The 18729-nt window shown below is 43.5% G+C and overlaps 1 protein-coding gene and 1 long non-coding RNA gene across 2 annotated transcripts in view; both read right to left on the bottom strand.

Moving 5' to 3' along the window:
• The window catches only part of LOC135383348 (uncharacterized), a 499267-nt gene that overhangs the window by 419097 nt on the left and 61441 nt on the right, over positions 1-18729 (bottom strand). The gene's annotated exons all lie outside the window — the stretch shown is intronic.
• Positions 1-18729, bottom strand: part of LOC135383347 (uncharacterized) — a 285601-nt gene that overhangs the window by 226253 nt on the left and 40619 nt on the right. Inside the window, exon 2 of the mRNA XM_064612843.1 lies at positions 4990-5124. Within this exon, the coding sequence (XP_064468913.1) occupies positions 4990-5124 (135 nt within the window). The remainder of the gene's footprint in view (positions 1-4989; positions 5125-18729) is intronic.

The raw sequence follows: 18729 nt of genomic DNA, 5'->3' as shown, positions 1-18729 counted from the left end.
AATCTTGTCCGACATGGGGAGTTGTCCGAGGTAGGGAGGTGTCTGACTTTGGAGGTTTTACTGCACTATACAGCATTCTACATGATGTAATCTAGCAGTTGTTCACGTTTGGATATTTTAAACATGGAATTTGCGCTGCATGCACCATACCACGTCCAAACACGAACAACTGCTAGACAGCAGCATGTACTGTTGCCGTATAGCATTTATGGCTTGCGTCCTGTGATCGGAACAGCGGTATCTTTTTCTGCCACAACCGGTAAACTACAGTAAAGATTTAGAAATACTGTGTCATACCATAAAGTACTGTGGGAAATGGCAGTTTGAAAAACTGGAGAGGACTGTCATTAGAACGGGGGACATGTGCTACGGTGAAACTTTTTACAGTGTGTGCTGAGCCACGTAATGCACTGCAGGCCCACCACAGTATGGTAACGCTCTGAATACTGATTTGCTCAAAAAAGGAATGTGTGCGTTTCTTGTACTAACTTCCCCTTATGCAAAGTAGTAGAAAAATGTTTTCAGCCAATGAGGAGGAGGACATCATTCTAGAGGGACATCATTCTGGAGTCTCGTTGACCTACAATGTGTGTCGTGTGTGAAGGTAATTTTGAAGAGTGTAGGTGGTACAGGACTGTGTTCCCACATTCTTGGCAGTGTTGACTAATAACCATAATAAAGTAGAGAGTACATGTGTTGCTTCATATATTTTTGTCATGGAAAAGCATGTAGAGATACATCTGTCTCAACATGCAGGTGCCAAAACTGCTTTTTGTGCCTAAAATATGACAAATAGTTGTCTGTTCAACACCACTAATCATGTGCCGGCCTCCATGACATGTCTGTGACATTCCGAAGTGATTAATATGTCCCATAGATGTGTGCAATGCTGAAGATGATTGTGTACCTTCTATGGGTTCTTGTTTCAAGAAAAGTCCTGTGTGATTTGCTAACAGCGCCTGGCTGTACCTTCACAATTCTACATAAAAATATGTCAAGTTTCCGGAAGGAAACATCATGAAGGTCCATAGCGAAAAACCCTGAGACGAGGGATAGGAAGCGACATACACAATGTCTCAACATAGTGTGTGTATGTCCCTTCCTGTACCTCCTCTTCAGGTCTCACCATCATGGACACTATCACCAGCTCGCTTACTGTTGAACCGTTCTTTCAACGATAAAGGTCACTTTCATGAACTGTATGGCAGCCAACATGCTGTCAATAAAAAGAATAATGGAAAGAGCTCAATATGATCCTTAGGCTGTGCATGGTCATTGCTTCCTGACAAATGGTGACTTAGAATTTCAGGACAGTGCCTGCAGTGGTAGTGTGTTCTCTTGTGTTCTCACCCTTCATGCCCATTGTGTGTCATCGGTCACCTGTAATCTGGTAACATGCACATAGCTAAAACAAAGTGTATTTATATTTCTTTGAATACAGTTGGTACAGCACATTGTTTTTTACATGTTCGGAAATATAAATAAATTCGCTACTCTCCAAGTCTCCTGTCAGCTCTACAGAGCAGCTTCAAATTTCACTAGAAGCCACATGTGAAACCTAGACCAAACTAGTGTTGAAGGTCCATATAGGTCCATAGATAGATACTATTATTATTATTAGATCATAGGTCAGGATTAGGTCCTGGTTGGTAGCAACGCAATTGAACCTTATTAAAAATTGGTGCAGGAGGTGACCAACATATAACTAAATACACCAACTGACTCTAACAAATTTTGTGGTGTTATACTTTTGAAACAACATTAATACGCCGCAGTGGTCTTTTCTCCTTTGTTCCTTTTAACCTAGAAATATTAGGTCTTCGGCATCACCAGCCTTAGTTGCTGAACATGCAGTTATTTACGTTGAGCGCTGCAGTTTCATATTTGTTTCTCTAGACAAGCAAGCCCGGGCTTCCCCATTTTGATAAGGGTATTTCAGCTTTGACAGGGCATTTGTGGACAAAGAAAACATTTGGACTCTGTGTATTTTGCTACGAAGTGCACCGTACAAGGCAGAGGACAGCATCAACCATTTCCGCCAAGGTTATTAACTTTGTGATAAAGTACATATACCTTTTGTCACTGACACTTCGTGGCAAAGTTACTTGAGTGGCAGTTGTGCAATTTAAACAGATGTTCAAAAAAAAATTCGGGTATGGGAAGTGCTGCCTGGTTGAACATGTGGAGTACACAATATAATAAATGGGGGGTTTACGTCGCGAGACAACCGAGTGTGGAATACACAGCGCAGTGTAATGTTCCTTATTCTGGCAATGTTAGCATGGTTCAAGAAGTGGGAAATGTTGCATTACCCTTAATAACATCTGTTCGGCCCAGCAAACAGGATATATATACCCTGATTTGAAGACACTATGCCTAACTCAAAAGCACTATGAGATCGACCCGTACGTGTTTCGGAAGAAGTGCAAGGGCGCAGGCGAGCTGGTACATGATAATACGAAGGGAACCCAGAGACAGGGGAAAGAAAACACAAAACACACACGATCTCAGATCGTGTGTGATTCGTGTTTTCTTTCCCATGTCTCTGGGTTCCCTTCCTATTATCCGTACGTGTTTATTTGCAAAACTATTATGAATGAAATATGGCCTGTGTGGTATAGAGCAATGCTCACTCAAGTAAACATGCAAAAAATACCTTTAAGGGCCCTCGATCTACATGCCGCGATGCGCTTTACGAGATAAACAACACACTACAAAACTACATCCAACACTTTTTGTGCTGGGCAACTCTAATGACCACTTTCAAATAACCGACGAATGGTTGAACGAATGCAGTTCGAATAGTCACGATACATTCCTACGTCGTTCATTGCGGTCATGCTATGATGCTGCACAATATATGTATCTCGTGTAACAAGCCTGGCAAATCGCACGATGTGCACACGGGCAGAAATACGGTCTTCTTTCTTTGAAGACCTGTCCTCTGCAGCAATATGCTCAAACACCATCAAGTCTCACGTTGTTGCTCAATCGCTCCCATTTCTGCACTTGCAGTAAAAGCAGCAAACGGGTCGACGTGAATGCAGCTGAACGGTTGAACTGCGAAGTTCTCGAGCACATAATCACAATTTCACGTCGAAAATGTTGTTGAGGTGAGTTCGCAGTTGTTTCCATCGTTCAATAGTTCTCGGATTACCTCGGACGAAACGCTCATCGTAGACGGCCGCCATAAATGGATTTCCTCGCAAACGGGAGAAGCCGCCACGGAAGTCTGAGAAAGCCTCAGCTTTCATCCAATCAGAAGCACGATTCCCTATCTACGTAGATGGAGCAGGTTTATCCCATCTACGTCACAAAAATGGCTGCGCCCATGGGTTGTTTTGGTTTCTTTATTATTTAATTTTCGTAATAGGAAGACAACATTGACAAACATAGGCGTAGCTGACCTTTAAGTAGTTTGTACTGTACTTCAACTAAAAATGATGTGATGTACTTGGCACTTTACTCCAAGTACAATTATAGATACTTTACCCATTATTGCTTAAAAGCAACGCGCTCGGCACAACACCATTCACGAACTCTTAATTGGGCCTTTTACCAACCTAAAGCGTGGAACCATGAAACTCGATGTGGGCAAGCATTACGTCTTGCCCCATCCTACAGTTGGCAACACACGCCATTATCCTGCTCTGTTCTCAAGGCTCTCTTCGCCTTTTTGGACGCCACAGGACTTCGATCCTTATTGTAACGGGACCCATTCCTTCATTCCCCGCTTCACCTCCAGTAATGGGGTAGAGTATCGCCCCCGGCGATGAAACTCCCCACCCATCATCCTGAAATAAAGTTGTTGTTTTATCCTGCCTTTCTCGCCATCAAAAACCATTAACTCACCTGATGATTCGATCTTACATCTATATACATCTTAATATGTCGTAGGGCTAAACAGGGACGCCAGTAGAACAACCTCATTTACCATATTCGGCCATCAGCGACCGGGGAGAGGGGGGTGCACGTCGTCTTCCCGTTTATGCATGACAAAACACTCCGCGTGGAGGCTGCGAACTGTGACAATACGCCGCCCACTATCCCATGTGCATTCCCTCGTAAACTTTTATTGAAGAGCGTCTATAGGTAGCTCATACATACGAAAAACGAAATAAACAAGAAGGGAATAATTTATCTTACACTCTTTAAAAAATGTGCACTTTAACTCCTTTTTTGCCACATATATAACACCCTTTTGGAGAGTACAATTACTCTCATAAAGGGAGTCTCCTCACTCCCTCAAGGGAGCAGCATAACACCTTTCTCCCTACTGGAGAGTAATATTACTCTCCGGACTCTCCCGACATAGTACACGTAAAAAAGCAGAACGAAAATACGACACAATCCCTCAGATTTGCTAAAAGAGTCACCGAAGCAGTTTCTCGCGGGTGAAGTTTGTTCGGGTGATGTTTGTTCGGTTAGTGGGTACTTGTACCGCTGACAAAAAGCGGGAAGACGTCACAGCTGCTCCACTTCGTTTTGTTCTAGTAGGCAGTGTGAAAACTCTCCCCGGAGTCTCCCGCTCGTGCTACCCGTGGGCGCAGTGCTGGCATGTCCGAATTTTTTTCCGTGCGAACCTGCGGGTTAACCCAGCGCTTGCTCACACTTATGACATAGTGGTCTCATTTTGGTGTCATGCCGATTAGAGATTGAAAACCAAAATATTTAATAAGCTTGGTTCTGTTAATGAGTTTAGGTTTCTTGCTTTTTCCTTCTTACATGTATCAGCAGTGGATATTATGGAGCCCACTGGGTTGATATTCAGGAACAGGACTCAATGAGGGCCAATCAGTCACCAATGGTTTCAATATGACACCAATGCCAAGGGTTCCCATTCTACGAATACACGTCAGTCGGTTGGTTCACACGGGAAGAGGGGTCTGAGAGCGACACCTATCCGATTCTTTCGGGGGTGCCAATGCACAAAGTTATCTAAATAGCATTCTGCATAAGAAAATATTGCAAGGAACGCTGAAATCGTACGGGGTGGCGGTGGCCTTGGTGTTGGTGCCGGAATCGGTGGCTGACTATCACTGCTGGAGGCACCACCGCCGCTAACGTCATAGGGATAGTCAGGTGTACTATCGCCGCCGTCATCATCGCTGTCCTTGGATCCTCCTGCACTTGAAAAACGTAACTGTATGATGAAACTGTCATTCACGCACACATTAGTTCAAGGATGCGTTGCCACATGGATTGTTTGATCATTATCATTTTTATGAACGTGGATTACAACAGATATCGAACTGCAATTCATTTTCTGACCACTACATTACTAGCAACGCTAAACAGCGGAGGACGTCATCGTCTGTTTCGCGTTGGTTCGGCAAACATGCTCTACGTCATCTTGCACCTCATGCTTGGTTCGCTCAGACGTACCCAAGAAAGTTCGATCCCGAGCCTATATGTTCCACCCCTGGAAATCAAGCACAGACCTGACATCGTACATATTAACTCTATCGTCAGCCAGTAAGTGATCGTATACTATTTATCCTCCTCAACTTCATATTATTCGATCCCCCACCTTGTTCGCAACGAAATTTCGCCAGGAGCTGTGTTCATATGAACAGCTCTAGTGTTCATTGATTTAGCATAGTTTCACTACTTTGAAGCCTGTCAGTGAGTTCGGTTACAGGAACGTCAGTTTTAGCACGGCCCCTTGATGGCTTTCTGGTCATTCAGCTCCGTCAAAAAGTTGGCCTAGGGACAACGGGAGCCACGTGGTGGCGCCGCGATCTGAACCCTGTAGAATCTCCCACTCGGGCCAGTCATGGAAGCGGCAGATGCAGTGGCGTTTTTGCGCTTTTCCAAACATTCTACGAGAAAATTATTTGTTGCGGTGGCTTCCTGCTATGGAGCATCAACTATAATCGAATAATCGTTTTCTGTTCGGCTTTATTTTATGCTGAAAGCTGCTGCCGATCACTTGGCACGGATGTATTGTCGCGAGTCTCCTACCTTCAAACCCTCAACTGGAGACATCCCGCACTTGCTCCTCTACTGCACTCGCTACCACCAACATCGTCTTCTCCTACGGTCGCGCATCGCTCGCCTGCCGATTTCGGACTTATCTCTAGCTTCGCTGCTCGGCCCCACACAATATAGTCAGGTGACAAAGGCACTTGCTCAGTTTCTGCGGTCCTGTGGCCTTCTGGGTGAACCACTGATCTCGATTGTAAAAGGCTGGATCGCGGATAGGGAGCGCGATCGTGCGTCAACCGGCCGCCATCTTACTGTACCCAAAACAGTCGCCGCAGCGATCATGACAACTTCTTGCAATTACGGTCGTACCAAAAGTACCGGCAATGATACCGGGCCGAAATTTCTACAGGTGAGTCATTCTTTATCAAGGTATAAATAGGCGTCCATTCTGTACATTTATTTGACAATTATGAAGTGTTTTTTTTTTGCCCAAAACCAGCACTGGGTGCAAGTTGTTTGATCGCTCTTCCGAAGTTCAATCGAACCCACTTGCATTTTACCCGCCGGCAAATACAGTTTGAGTGCATAACATGCTGGAGATAACATGTTACACTACACTGATAGTGGTGTCATCAATATGTGCGAGCACTCGAGTGCTTTTCTGCATGCATTGCTAGCACGGTACCAAGTGTTCTCTACGGAAGCAAGTGCACAGTCATTTCTTTGAACCACCTTCGCGTATAAGTTCAGTATTACGTCATAATAAGACCAAGATAGTCACCCTTTTTCTTGTATTGGTATTATTTTGTGCCTTGGTTTGATTTGTGACAAAGAATCCTACGTAACGGTGGTGTGGTGTGACTTGGATACCGCCTTTGTGTCTCAGCTATGTTGTCAGCTTGTTGCGATAATAATAATTTGTATCTTGTCGTGTTATTTGCAGCAGTGTGGTCCCTCAATACAGGTTTCCTCACGGGGGCTACCCGGAGGATCGTCTGTGTCATCGAGCATCACCTGTGTCATCGTCTGATGCGATCGAGCTTACAGATAAGTATCATGTTCCTCATTCACGGGTTCCTACTGTACGAGGAGGAACCACCCCAGTGCACGCACTGTGGTGATCCTCTCTCAATTTTGTACATTCTCTTTACATGTTCACATCATGGAACACATCACTTCAAAGAGCTTTATATACACCTTAGACCCCTTCAGCCAGCATTGTGTCTTAGTGATGAAGCTATAATTTCTTTTACAACAGCGTTTAAACGTTGAAATTTTTAAAAGATATCAAGATTGTAAACCCTGTTTTAAACATTTATGCGATGCTTTTACTAAACAACATATTTATTTTTAACTAGTTGCAACCTAACAAATGTTCTCTCCTTCACAGCTGCCTCGACATACGCAAGAAATGGGTGCAAAACCTGAGCAGTGCCCACAAACTTCGATCACCGCAGCACCTCCAAAAAGTAAAAGCATATGTGTCACATGAGATTTTTAAAGGTATTCATAGCAGTGATGGCCAGTAGTTAACTACATGTAGTTAAACTACCTGATTGTAGTTAAAAAGTAGTTATCAACTACTTGCAGAAATGTAGTGTGCAACTACTAGTTAAACTACTATTTCGAGTAGTTGGCTACAGTAGTTAGGTTACTGCAGGCGCCAACTACTTCCGATTTTGCCGCAAGCTTTACGGCATGGCTGTGCTTCCGATTTTTACCTTGAGCTACTTGTTTGATGAGAATGGAGGTGCAGAGCAATTGTGCCGTGCATGTGTACTAAATTTTCACTTTTATCACTGCTTGTGATTCATATTTAGGGGTCTTAGAAAGTTATAGAATGGGATTGATGTTGATGGACAACATTAAGTAGTTATAGATGTAGTTAAACTACACTGCAGTAGTTAAAGAAGTAGTTTTAACTACCCTGCCTGAAAAGTAGTTGAACTACTAGTTAAACTACTCCATTGCAAAGTAGTTAGTAGTTATAGTAGAAGTACTTAGTGGCCATCACTGATTCATAGTATATAATACCTTGTATTAACTGTTGTAGATCTAACCCACCTCTACAGTGTACACCCTCAGGAATTAAAACTCGTTGCGGAACTGTGGTCATTGTTTCAGTTACTGGGCATGTACATATATGCTATAAGAAGAAAATTATTTCTTGAGAATGCACTACTGTTGATCAAACTCATGCAGCTGTAGGTTTACCTTCGGCCTCTTGGAACTCTCTGTAGTTGCCTTAGCTGCAGGAGGAGTGTCCTCCAGCATGTAAACTACTTGCAAAAATATTGACGTATTTAAGGTTATGACACAGATTGAAGGGTTTCAATTCAGGAAATTTGCAGTGGCAGGGCCTGCCAGAGTGAAACCTACTGAATATTTATGGTGTCGAAGGGGCGGTTCCTTCAGGACAGGAATATCTTGGATGGGAGCGAAAAGCTTGAAATTAACAAAGTGTTGTTTGCACACATGAACACATAGGCAGCAAAACAAAAAATTAAAATTCAGCATGTATGAAAATTGGGTGCAACAAATTTACATAGTGTACCTGTACGTTGTCATTTCTGTGATATATATTGTCATTGCAGGGAGGTCACAAAACAATAAATGTATTGTTTTGTCACTTCCCTGCGCATTCATTGTATCTTGAAATGCGTATATGCCAGAATAAATGTTGAACTTGAAAAATGTATATTTTCTTTATTCATAGAGCATAACATCACTTATCTTTACAAAAGCATATCGTGTTAATCTTTGTCACTCAGAATGCACAACCAAGAAAGCCATCTTCCACTAAACATCACGTTTGACAAGATTCAGTTGGTATCATTTCATACACAGGGAACACCAGGACTCCAGTTTCAAGCTCCAAATCGTCATGTTGCAGTTGGGAAACCGTACATGTGTAGTGCAAGAGAGCCCTCGCACATGAAAATGTAAGATGGGAGTCACTGTTAATGCAAAGTGACTCCTATGAGAGAGACTGACGCTGAAGAAAAGTGTGCAAACTGCGGAAAGTGCCATAGAGGGTTTTCAGAAATCGTGCCTGGTTTCACAGCAGTGCTACCACATTCCCTTTTAGATGACGATGATAATGATTGGAGTTTCAGATGTGCAGCTGCATTTTTTGCAACGTGCTCCACATAACTAGCATGACAAAGTCAGCAGTGGATGGCAGGCCCCCATTCTTACGCAGCTTTGTTCACGCTGCAGTTCTATTTAGCAAAATCATGTGAGTACGCGAGAAGGACATTCAATTTCACCTGCAAATAATCAGAAAAAATGAAGGAAGAAGAAAAAAGAAGTGCTGTACTTCAAAAGGATATAAGTTTTGTGTCTCAAGGAGGTGTTACCACTTTCTAAATAACTTTATTAAGTTTACATCAACACCTAGATTAACTGGCCTAAGCGTAATCTAATTGCGTGCAGTAATTGTTTGGGATGCTTCGGTGTGTTCATATTTGCGAGGCATTACATCGAAGACACCACTGTCGTTCACTAAAAGACCCTTTCTTGCTTGATATCAATCAAATTAAACGCATACGCCTGTTTGAAACAACGGCTGTGATTGTACGGGGCGATTTCTTTCTACCATGCGGGTATCCCTTCTGGGACCGTTCTTTGTGGAACAATTTTTGTCCAGAACGCAGCACGGGATATTATATACATGGTTGTTGTTAACCTCACATCGTTTCTTATTGAAATATTGGCTGGGAAACGTGCTGTAGTACAATTCCCAGCGCTGCACTGCAGTGACGGTCTAGTTTCGGAATGCAAAACATAACGTTATTAAGAATCGAAATGCAGGGCACCTGCGAAACACTGTTAGGATACATCAGTATACTGGCACCTTACAAAATCGCGTGACGACAAACAATGATCAACGCCTGTAGCGCAATAAATACTCACAATCTCTGTTGCCTCCCATTGTTTCCAATGGGCACACGCAGCGTTTTAGGGCCCACCAACATGGCGGCCCGAATGCGTGCCTCTCTCCCACGAGCCCCTCTCCCATACGCGATCCAGCCTTTATACATAGAGATCAGTGGGGTGAACTGTGACCAGTTTTGCGTTTGTTTTCCTCTTTGTTCTTTTGTTTTTCTTTTTGTTTATCCTTTTGTTTATTTGTTTTCCTATGTTTGTTTGTTTCCCCTTTTTCTTTGTTTTTCTTTTTGTTTGCCTTTATTTTTTTTTCCTTCCTGGGAATAGCAAGCCGCCATAGCGGTAGCTAACCTTTCCCTCTTAATTTTTTTTTATATAATAAACAGATTCCCCCCAACCCTCAACTGGAGATTCTAGCGCCGTTTATGTGCATAGGTGATCTGTACTTTATTTAGCGGGTACAGGACCTTCTACAGTTAATCGCGGACACTTACTGCGCCCATGACGGCGTAACTGACAATCGCAATCACACCAGTCTCTTTCACGTGGTACGGGGAGTGGTACCAGATGACTTACTCTCAATTGTTGCCGCGAAGCTGATGAAGACAAAAGTACAGTGTCTAAAAGGATCTCTACTGACTCAGACATGTCACGAAATTTAACCGCGTGTCCTTGTCGCGCATCTCTTGTTTTAGTCATCTCGTGTCGACCTCATTTCTTTTTGGAGACTGAAAGGAACCGTCAGGTAGTCCACATGCTCCCGTGCATCAATCTCGAGCAGCCTTTTTTATCCAGCCATGCTAAACAACTTTAATAATGCGTACTTTATTTAGCGCGTAAAGGACTTTCTACAGTTAATCGCAGACAGTTACATGACCGCTTAGTATTTGAAGCGATCGGTCGATCGCGATTACACTATTATTACACCAGTTAACATCCGTTCGCGAAAAGCCCCAGTTCCTCGTGAAATTTTCTTTAAGATTCTGTCCATAAAAAGCACAGAGTTCGTTATTGGTGTTGACGGCATACGCTTTGTTTTTACGGGGCTGTTTCGCTGGGATCGTTGTCTGACGGAACAGCTTCTAGGTATCGGCGTGCTCAGATACGACGGCAGCCGTCGAATATGGGCGGCCCTGTATCTTCTCGAAGCTTCGGCTTTCCACACTTGTGCAGCACTTTATCGCCGTTGATGACGAGTTCGTCGTGCCACATGACGTCGCTGTGGTCAAAGTGCTTCTCGCAGACACGTGTGTGAAGAGAGTTAACACTGAACTGCCCACCATCAATGCAAAGAACGGCACGTTTCCACTTCTCACTCTTGTCAGCATAAGCAGGAAACGCGAACATGTATATCTTGCCACCTCACGGGTACCCAGAGTGACATTTCGTAACACGGCGTGTTTCTGGCATGCTACTAGCACACAGTGATTACGCGACAACAGCCGAAACACGTGTGCTGCAATGGGAGACGCAGGCGTTTCTCTCCCGCGTTCTGATGGCAGCGCCACCACGCGGGCGCTCCTGTCCCTGGGCAAAGGTTCCCCACAGAGTTACGGAGAAGCTGTGTGACCAAGAAGCTACCAAGGGACCGTGTTTTTGACTCCCCATGCAGCTCCCTTGCTTACCACTCGCACTCCTTTGCCATACCACTCCCTTGGACTTGGACCCCACGGACTTCGATCATTATTGTGAAGAGGCTCCCCAAGCAGCACGCCAATATTGGTCCAATATTGGTCCCATATGGGCTGCCAAGATTGGTCCAATATGGGCTGCCAATATTGGACCAATATGGGGAGCGCAACCAGGCTCCATATTGGACCAATATGGGCTGCCCATATTGGCAAGCCCATTTTGCGCCAATATTGCCAATATTTCTGTGATAACACCAACGGGGAGTCCGTGTAATAATAAAGCATTATGCTGTATAATATTCACCACTGATATTACTTTTTTCTGATTTTTGCTTTTTTATTTCTGCAGATCTAATTGATCCACGTTCCATCACTGAAAAAAATAACAAAAAAAGGAAAAAAAACACGGCATTGCCCAAACAAACAAAAAAAAAAAACGAAGAACAGGTGCTACGCCCGCCTTGCTGCTCCGAGAATACAAAGCAGCGAAACACTTTCGTGGCGGTGACGGACACACGCCAGAACAATTTACACTGCTTGCAGCAACTTGAAATCACCTAACTTTACAGAATAGCCATCCCTTCCTATCAAACATTGTGTTTTTTACTTGACCTGCCGCAATTTCGTTATCATTACAGCACCCAGCGACATTTTAGCCCTATGAAACGTCCGTTCGGGCTGTCGCGCATGCGCATTAGTTGTAGGACGCGTGATTACGCTCAAACAACTCGCTTGCTCTCAGTCGGCTCGACTGATTGGCATTGGCATCGCGAAGGAAGATGGCGGCGACTTTCAAGACGTGGAATCACGGAGGAGAAGTAAGGAGAACGAACTCGGCTGGAAAATGACGTCCAAATTCCTCGAGTCCTTTTCGGCCGCGGCGCGGCGCTCGCGTTCCCTCCGGTACTAACTCCGCGAAATCTGCCGCCGGTCAATGCGTTGTTGTGTGTTGGAATGCTCTATGAGGAAGCGCTCAAAAGGAGTGTTTGATAAATAAACATGTACATGGTGTCTTAAATAATGGCATATACTTTTTTCTGGTCGGCTACATTCCTTTTTGTATATTTTGTGCTGCCTCCTTTTTGGTGTCATAAGGAGAAGCTAGCCCACCGGACCCAAATGTTGTGCTGTAAAGCCACTTTTCAGGGTATGGAGCAGTATGGAGGGAAGCTTTCTATCCGAAAGTCGCCGGACGCGCGCTTTGTTGGTGTTGCAGAAACTGTCATAAAAAAGGTTCTGCCCGTTCCGTGGCAAGCAAGATACGTTTGTTTCGTATGTGTGTACAAGGAAGGGGGCAGGACGCATTGCTGCAGGAATGTGGCGGGGTTCCGGATCGATGGCTGATCGAGGAAGCTATCCATGAAGCATTAAAAGAAAAACGCCAGAGTTACGCTGGCATTCGTGTGGTGCACACCCGTCTACTTGTACCTGCATAGCTGCGGAGTCCATAAATGACAGATAGTAAAAAATAAAACGCTTTCTGGTTTGTCCACTTTGTGCGTCAAAGTGTTATCATAGCTTCCACGAATTTATGTATAAATAAACGCAAATTATGTTGTGAAACAGAAGGTTGTTTGTATGTTGGTTTGTTAGCTCTCCTGAGGGCGGTCGCCAGATTTGTTCTTTCTGTGCGCTAATTATTAAAAGCGAAAAAAAGAGACACCAGCTGATATTCTCGACCTGAAGCAACAGAGTCGCAAGGTCCATAAAGCACTTCCTGTAGGATGCACGGCCATCATCCCGTAATAAAGTTGTTGTTGTTTCCTATTGGATGGGGGAAGGGGGGGGGACTCATTTAGGCTGGGAATCCACTGACGCCGCTGGGTCCGAGAAGGGAGAGTTCGCCGTTTACTTTCAGTTCGCACGTTCCGGCTTTCTTGTTGACGCGCTGTGTATATACGCTTTCAAAACACGCTGGCTGAGGTATGACCAGCCACTGCTTCATACCTGGCTGTAGGACGGGGTACCCCAGTACCAAGAAGGAAACAAGGAGAAAGGGGTGAAAAACCCGCACCTTTTCGGGGCGCCAAAGGTAAGGGACATTCTCATTCCCGCTGCGCCATATCGCGAAATTTCGGGAAATGCTAACGCTATTGGTTCATAAAATATTCTGGTATCCTTAGCAAAAATGTACACCACACTGGAAGTGTTAAAAAAATAAGTTTATTTTCCATTTGTCAAATAGAGTATGCCTCACTTTAGAAGCTTCATGTACCATGCATATGCCATGAACCTCAGCACTTTCCAATACTAAGGTCTACCCTTTTAAGATTCCAGGCAGCACAGCAATTTTGGGGGGATGGTAGAGGTCCTCTCACACCTGAATAAAAGCAAAACAGAAGGAAGCATGACACCAGTGACCCATGCTGCTGTAGGAATTTCATGCACTATGTAGTCCTCTACTGGTAGCAATGTAGAAATTAAGAATGAATGTCATGAAATTAATAGACCAGCTTTTGTGTAGAAACTATACTTCATCTCCATGTTCAGTATGCAAAAAATAGCATAATTCAAACTAAACAACCTTAACAGTAGTACCAGGAAAAGTTTGATCACGTAACTGAAGGTGCCATATTTTGAAAGTATAGTGTTAATGGTAAGCAAGAATGCTCACTCCTAATTGCTACATTTTCCTTGAAGGACCCAGAGATCCTACAAGAATGGCAGAGGAAGGTCCCAAGGCAAGATAAGGCTTTCATAGAGAAAGACAAAGTGTGTGAGCTGCATTTTCAAGACGATGATATCGAGCGTTACTACACCATCACCCTAAAGGATGGAACTACAAATAAGATAGAAAGGACAAGACCGGTCTTAAAAGAGAAAGCTGTTCCATGTATCTTTCCTGGGCTTCCAACATATCTAACCAGCACTAGAAGGAAAAGAAAGGCACCTACTGAAAGAAGTGAACCAATGAAACGACAACGCACAGAGCAATGCACAGACCAATCCACAGACCAATGCGCAGACAAACCCACAGAGCAACCTCAAGAAGCAATGCCTAGCTGCTCACATTATGACGCTGACCTCCATCACATGGAAGGCACTTCAGAAGTCCTGCTACATGATGACATCACTGGAAAAGTTCTGATGAATGAGCTGCTGGGAGACATACAATCTATCAAAATGCCTAGCTCCCAGTGGGCTGTTTCAATTGATGAAGAAAAGCACTTTGTTGCCTTTGTATACGTCGACAGCAAATACGATGTTATGAAGAAAGTTGTCATAACAGACAAGCCTGAAATGATAATATTCATCAGGGAAAAAGTTATAAACCCATCGCTGCTTCCCTTTGTTACACCAAAGTCAACCACTGACGTCATGCTCGCACTGCAGCACATTAATAAAGTTCTTCCGTGCCCAGGAGTTTACAACAGTGAAAGGTACAGAAATCCCACTGCAGCAAATTAAAGCAACGTACCATAACAGCATTAACCAGAACATTGTCCTGTTACAGGTGTTCAGAGCAGTGTTGTGGTTACATAGTGGTAGAGGGCACCAAAGGACCAGGCCAGAAAATTCAAAGGTGTGTCTTCTGTCGCCAAGAAGGGAAGAGGAGTTTGGACAGGGCACGTCAGAAGAGGCATCAGACCGTAGTGGGCGAAAGGCCTGCATGGCGCACTAAACGAAATGTCCTCAGGAGCAACCGTTATTTCAAGAGAATGGTAACAAAGTGAACTTCATACAGCCATTTAGCAGTTGCATTGTCTGACATTGAGAAATCTCCTGCATGTGCTACTAACTCTGTGATGGGCAGTACCTGAAGTACGTGGAATTTAAGTTGCACTTAAAGTACCTTTAAGAGTACTTTTACTTTATGTGAAGTACGTCGACTATATAATATACTTTCTATTTTACTTGAAGTGCCTTTTGCACTTCATGAGTTGCATGAAATTACTTGACGTACCCTTTCATGAAACTCGCCATAGCTCACCCATTGCGGCCATTACCACATTTGATATGCTACCATTCCTTGTGTACCAGAAACAATCGCTATGCTGTAATTCTAGTCCTGGACTCTGTGTGCTGTCTTGTTTGAGTGGTCTTTCAGATATTACTGAAATGACTACTCAAACAAGACGGCAAATAGAGTCCGGCACTTAGTCTTTGTCGTACAGTCAGAAGACTTTGACTAATTTTGGACAATAATTTCCACACCAATTTCCACAACAAATTCTATTTTCTAGAGTAAGTAAGTAGAAATTTAAGTGTGTGTGTGGGCACGAGTTTCATGAGATATAGCATTGTGTTTATTTTTATGAGTGCATGAAATAGCCATGAAGAGCAACAATGCATGTAACAAGAAATGTCACATTCTACTACCAGGTGCTTGACAAGACTTCAATACATTTCTCTGTATGTTCTACTTTATTTCAAGTATTTAGTGCTGAAGGACTCTGTAGTCTATTTTAAGTACACATTTGTACAAGCAGTACTTTACATCAAGTACTTTTTTGGTACTATGCATATCACTTTACTAACTCCTGCAAAGAAACTGAACTGTGCAATCTTTCTGCTTTGTTTTCTTCAGGCACTAAGGCTCAAGCAAGACGTAAATAAAATCAAACAACAGTGCGCTACAGTGAAAGAACGGGCTATTGAGGAGGCTATCTGTGACCTCCCGGCTGTGCAGAGGCAAGCTGTGAAGCAATGTTTCAATGCCGCAAGCAAGAAAGGCCCCAAAGGACGCCGCTATACGATGGAGTGGATTTATGAGTGTCTTTTGATGAGGATCAAGAGTCCAAAGCTGTACAAGCACTTAAGGGAGCGTCAAATTCTTCCCCTGCCATGTACAGACACCATGAATGCATACATCAGGAAGCTGAAACCAGTATATGGATTCCAAGAAAGCATTTTTAGATGCATTAAAGTCAAGGCTGAGAGCATGGCTGCACAAGAGACTCATGGTATGATTTATTGGACACTGATGTACTACCATCCATATTATGGTACATTTACTATTTTGGGAGCATGTAGACAATTGCATTACCAAATGTGGAGCTAGGACACCATATTATATTGACTAACTACCATACAGCTTGTACAGATGAAACGATAAGAGCATATTGCCCACAGTGAAACATACTGTAAGAACACCAAGAAAGGTCATGGAGCGACACACACGGAACAGGCATTTAATACACCAGTTTTGCGTGTGTCTTTCCATGTCTTTGCTAATAATTTGCCCAGTATGTTTCATCGTACAGCTCGCATCATAAAGCAGGGAACATTCGTGATAAGATTGTTAAAAGCTGAAAGTCTTTTTAGACTTTCCTTACTGATCCACTAACTAACGACTATAGGATTCATATGTGCATTATTTTCATGGTAACTAGAACACTAACATCCCTGATCAATACGTACAAAATTTCAGGGGTTCTGCTCGTTGATGAGATGAAGCTCACAGAAGCTGTTTCTCTCGACAAATCAACGCTCAAGCTCCATGGTTTTACAAACTTGGGGAAGTACACCCCACAGAAGCAGAAGGCCCAGAAAGGAGATCATGCACTTGTATTGATGTTCCAGCCTTTCAGAGGAAAATGGGTACAGGCTCTGGCTTGCTTTCTGAGCAAAGGAAGTGCCCCAGGAAACGTGCTACACAAGCTCATCCTGGAATGCATAATGCTCTTGGAGAGAAGTGGGCTCAAAGTAGATGCTGTGACCACAGATGGTGCATCCTGGAATAGGAATATGTGGACTTACTTTGGCATCAACACAGAGGAGGTCAGCTGCATCCATCCAGTGACTTTTCCAGGAGGCTTTGGTTTACTTCAGACTTCCCACACCTAATCAAATGCCTCAGAAACAGCACACTGACAAAAAGAGAACTGGTGGTACGTCTGCTTTCTCGTGATGGTAAAGCACTTGTGAATCAAGCAATTATCCTGTATTGCAGACACCACATGGAACTGTGAGCATCAAGCACTGGCAAGCAGTAGTTGCAATGGACCAACCACAGGCCCTCACTTTGAAAGCGTGTCCTAAGCTGACACAAGACCACATAAGCCCACGGCCATTTCAGAAGATGAACGTTGCAATGGCATTTCAGGTGAATTTCTGCATAACATAGTAGTAATGTTACAGTTAATTGTAGTACAATGCAAGGACCCAGTTAGATTATATTATTTAGCTGCAGTAGCAAGACATGCATGTTCAGCAGAGGTAAAAAGAATGAAAAAGGAGAGTAGAAATGTTTGATACTTTGACTTTGATTAGACTTTGTGGACCAATGACAGCAAATATACATTTATTACATGTGCATTTTCTTTTTTCAAGTTCTTTGGCAACAGTGTAGCAAAGGCTATGCAGCTCTACATGTCTCAACATCCAGACTTAGAGGACTCCCAACCATCTATTACCTTCATTGAGCAAGTGAACATGCTTGTAGATATAATGAACTCAAGGACACCATCACAGGCTCTGAGCAATAGTCCACAGCAGCGCAGGGTGAGAACAAATACTTAAAGGAGCATGTAAGGGACTTGGAACATATGTATTTTTACTGCGTCATATGAGCATACTATCTTCAGGAAGCATCATGCAAAATATTTCATTTGGGAAGTGTGAAATTACTGAGGAAACTGCTTTGCAAGAGAGAGCGCAGCGGCGACAACCTGGTACAGTGACTCCCTAGATCTCGTGACATCAAATGGTAGAGCATTTCTCATTGGCCACCAAGCATCATCTGCTAGCTCACGCGACCAGTCGAGACGCGGAACAGGTGGCAATACAAAAATAAAGAAAGAAAAAGACTGAGACCTCAGTATTGGTGAGGCGCATGACTGTTCAGACTGGCAGCCGAGGCTGGCTTTCTGTTCGGTGACAAAATTTCTTGCGCTCCAGTGACAAAATTTCCTGCACTTATGTGATCACTTCCAGCTTTTGTGTGAATGTGTGTCCCGGGGCTAGTTTCCTAGTTTCTGGTTCACCTGACATTCTCGAGCCTTTCCATGCACCTTTAAAATACTGTTTCTTCATGGTAGGAATTTCACAAATAAGCCAGTAATGTGGTCCAGCAATAGCTGAGAAAAAGCAGTCATACTGTACTGTGCAGGAGTTAAGTAGTCTAAATATGGAACAAAATGGGGACCCATGCAATTTGTACAAAACATAGCATTGTTCTATTTCGTGTTGTACTTTAGACTCTTTGTAACTTTTCTCATGAAGATTGTTCAGTGTACAGAAGTTCTGTTACGTCAGCTACAGAGTTACTGAGTTCACGTTGGCTATGGTAGACCGCAATGATGAAGTTGCTTTATACAATGAAACAGTAAGGCCATTCGTT

This window comes from Ornithodoros turicata, chromosome 2, assembly GCF_037126465.1.
Source record: "Ornithodoros turicata isolate Travis chromosome 2, ASM3712646v1, whole genome shotgun sequence".
NCBI lineage: Eukaryota > Metazoa > Arthropoda > Arachnida > Ixodida > Argasidae > Ornithodoros > Ornithodoros turicata.
Note: the sequence above shows the minus strand (reverse complement) of the source record. Positions and strands in the feature narration are given on the sequence as shown.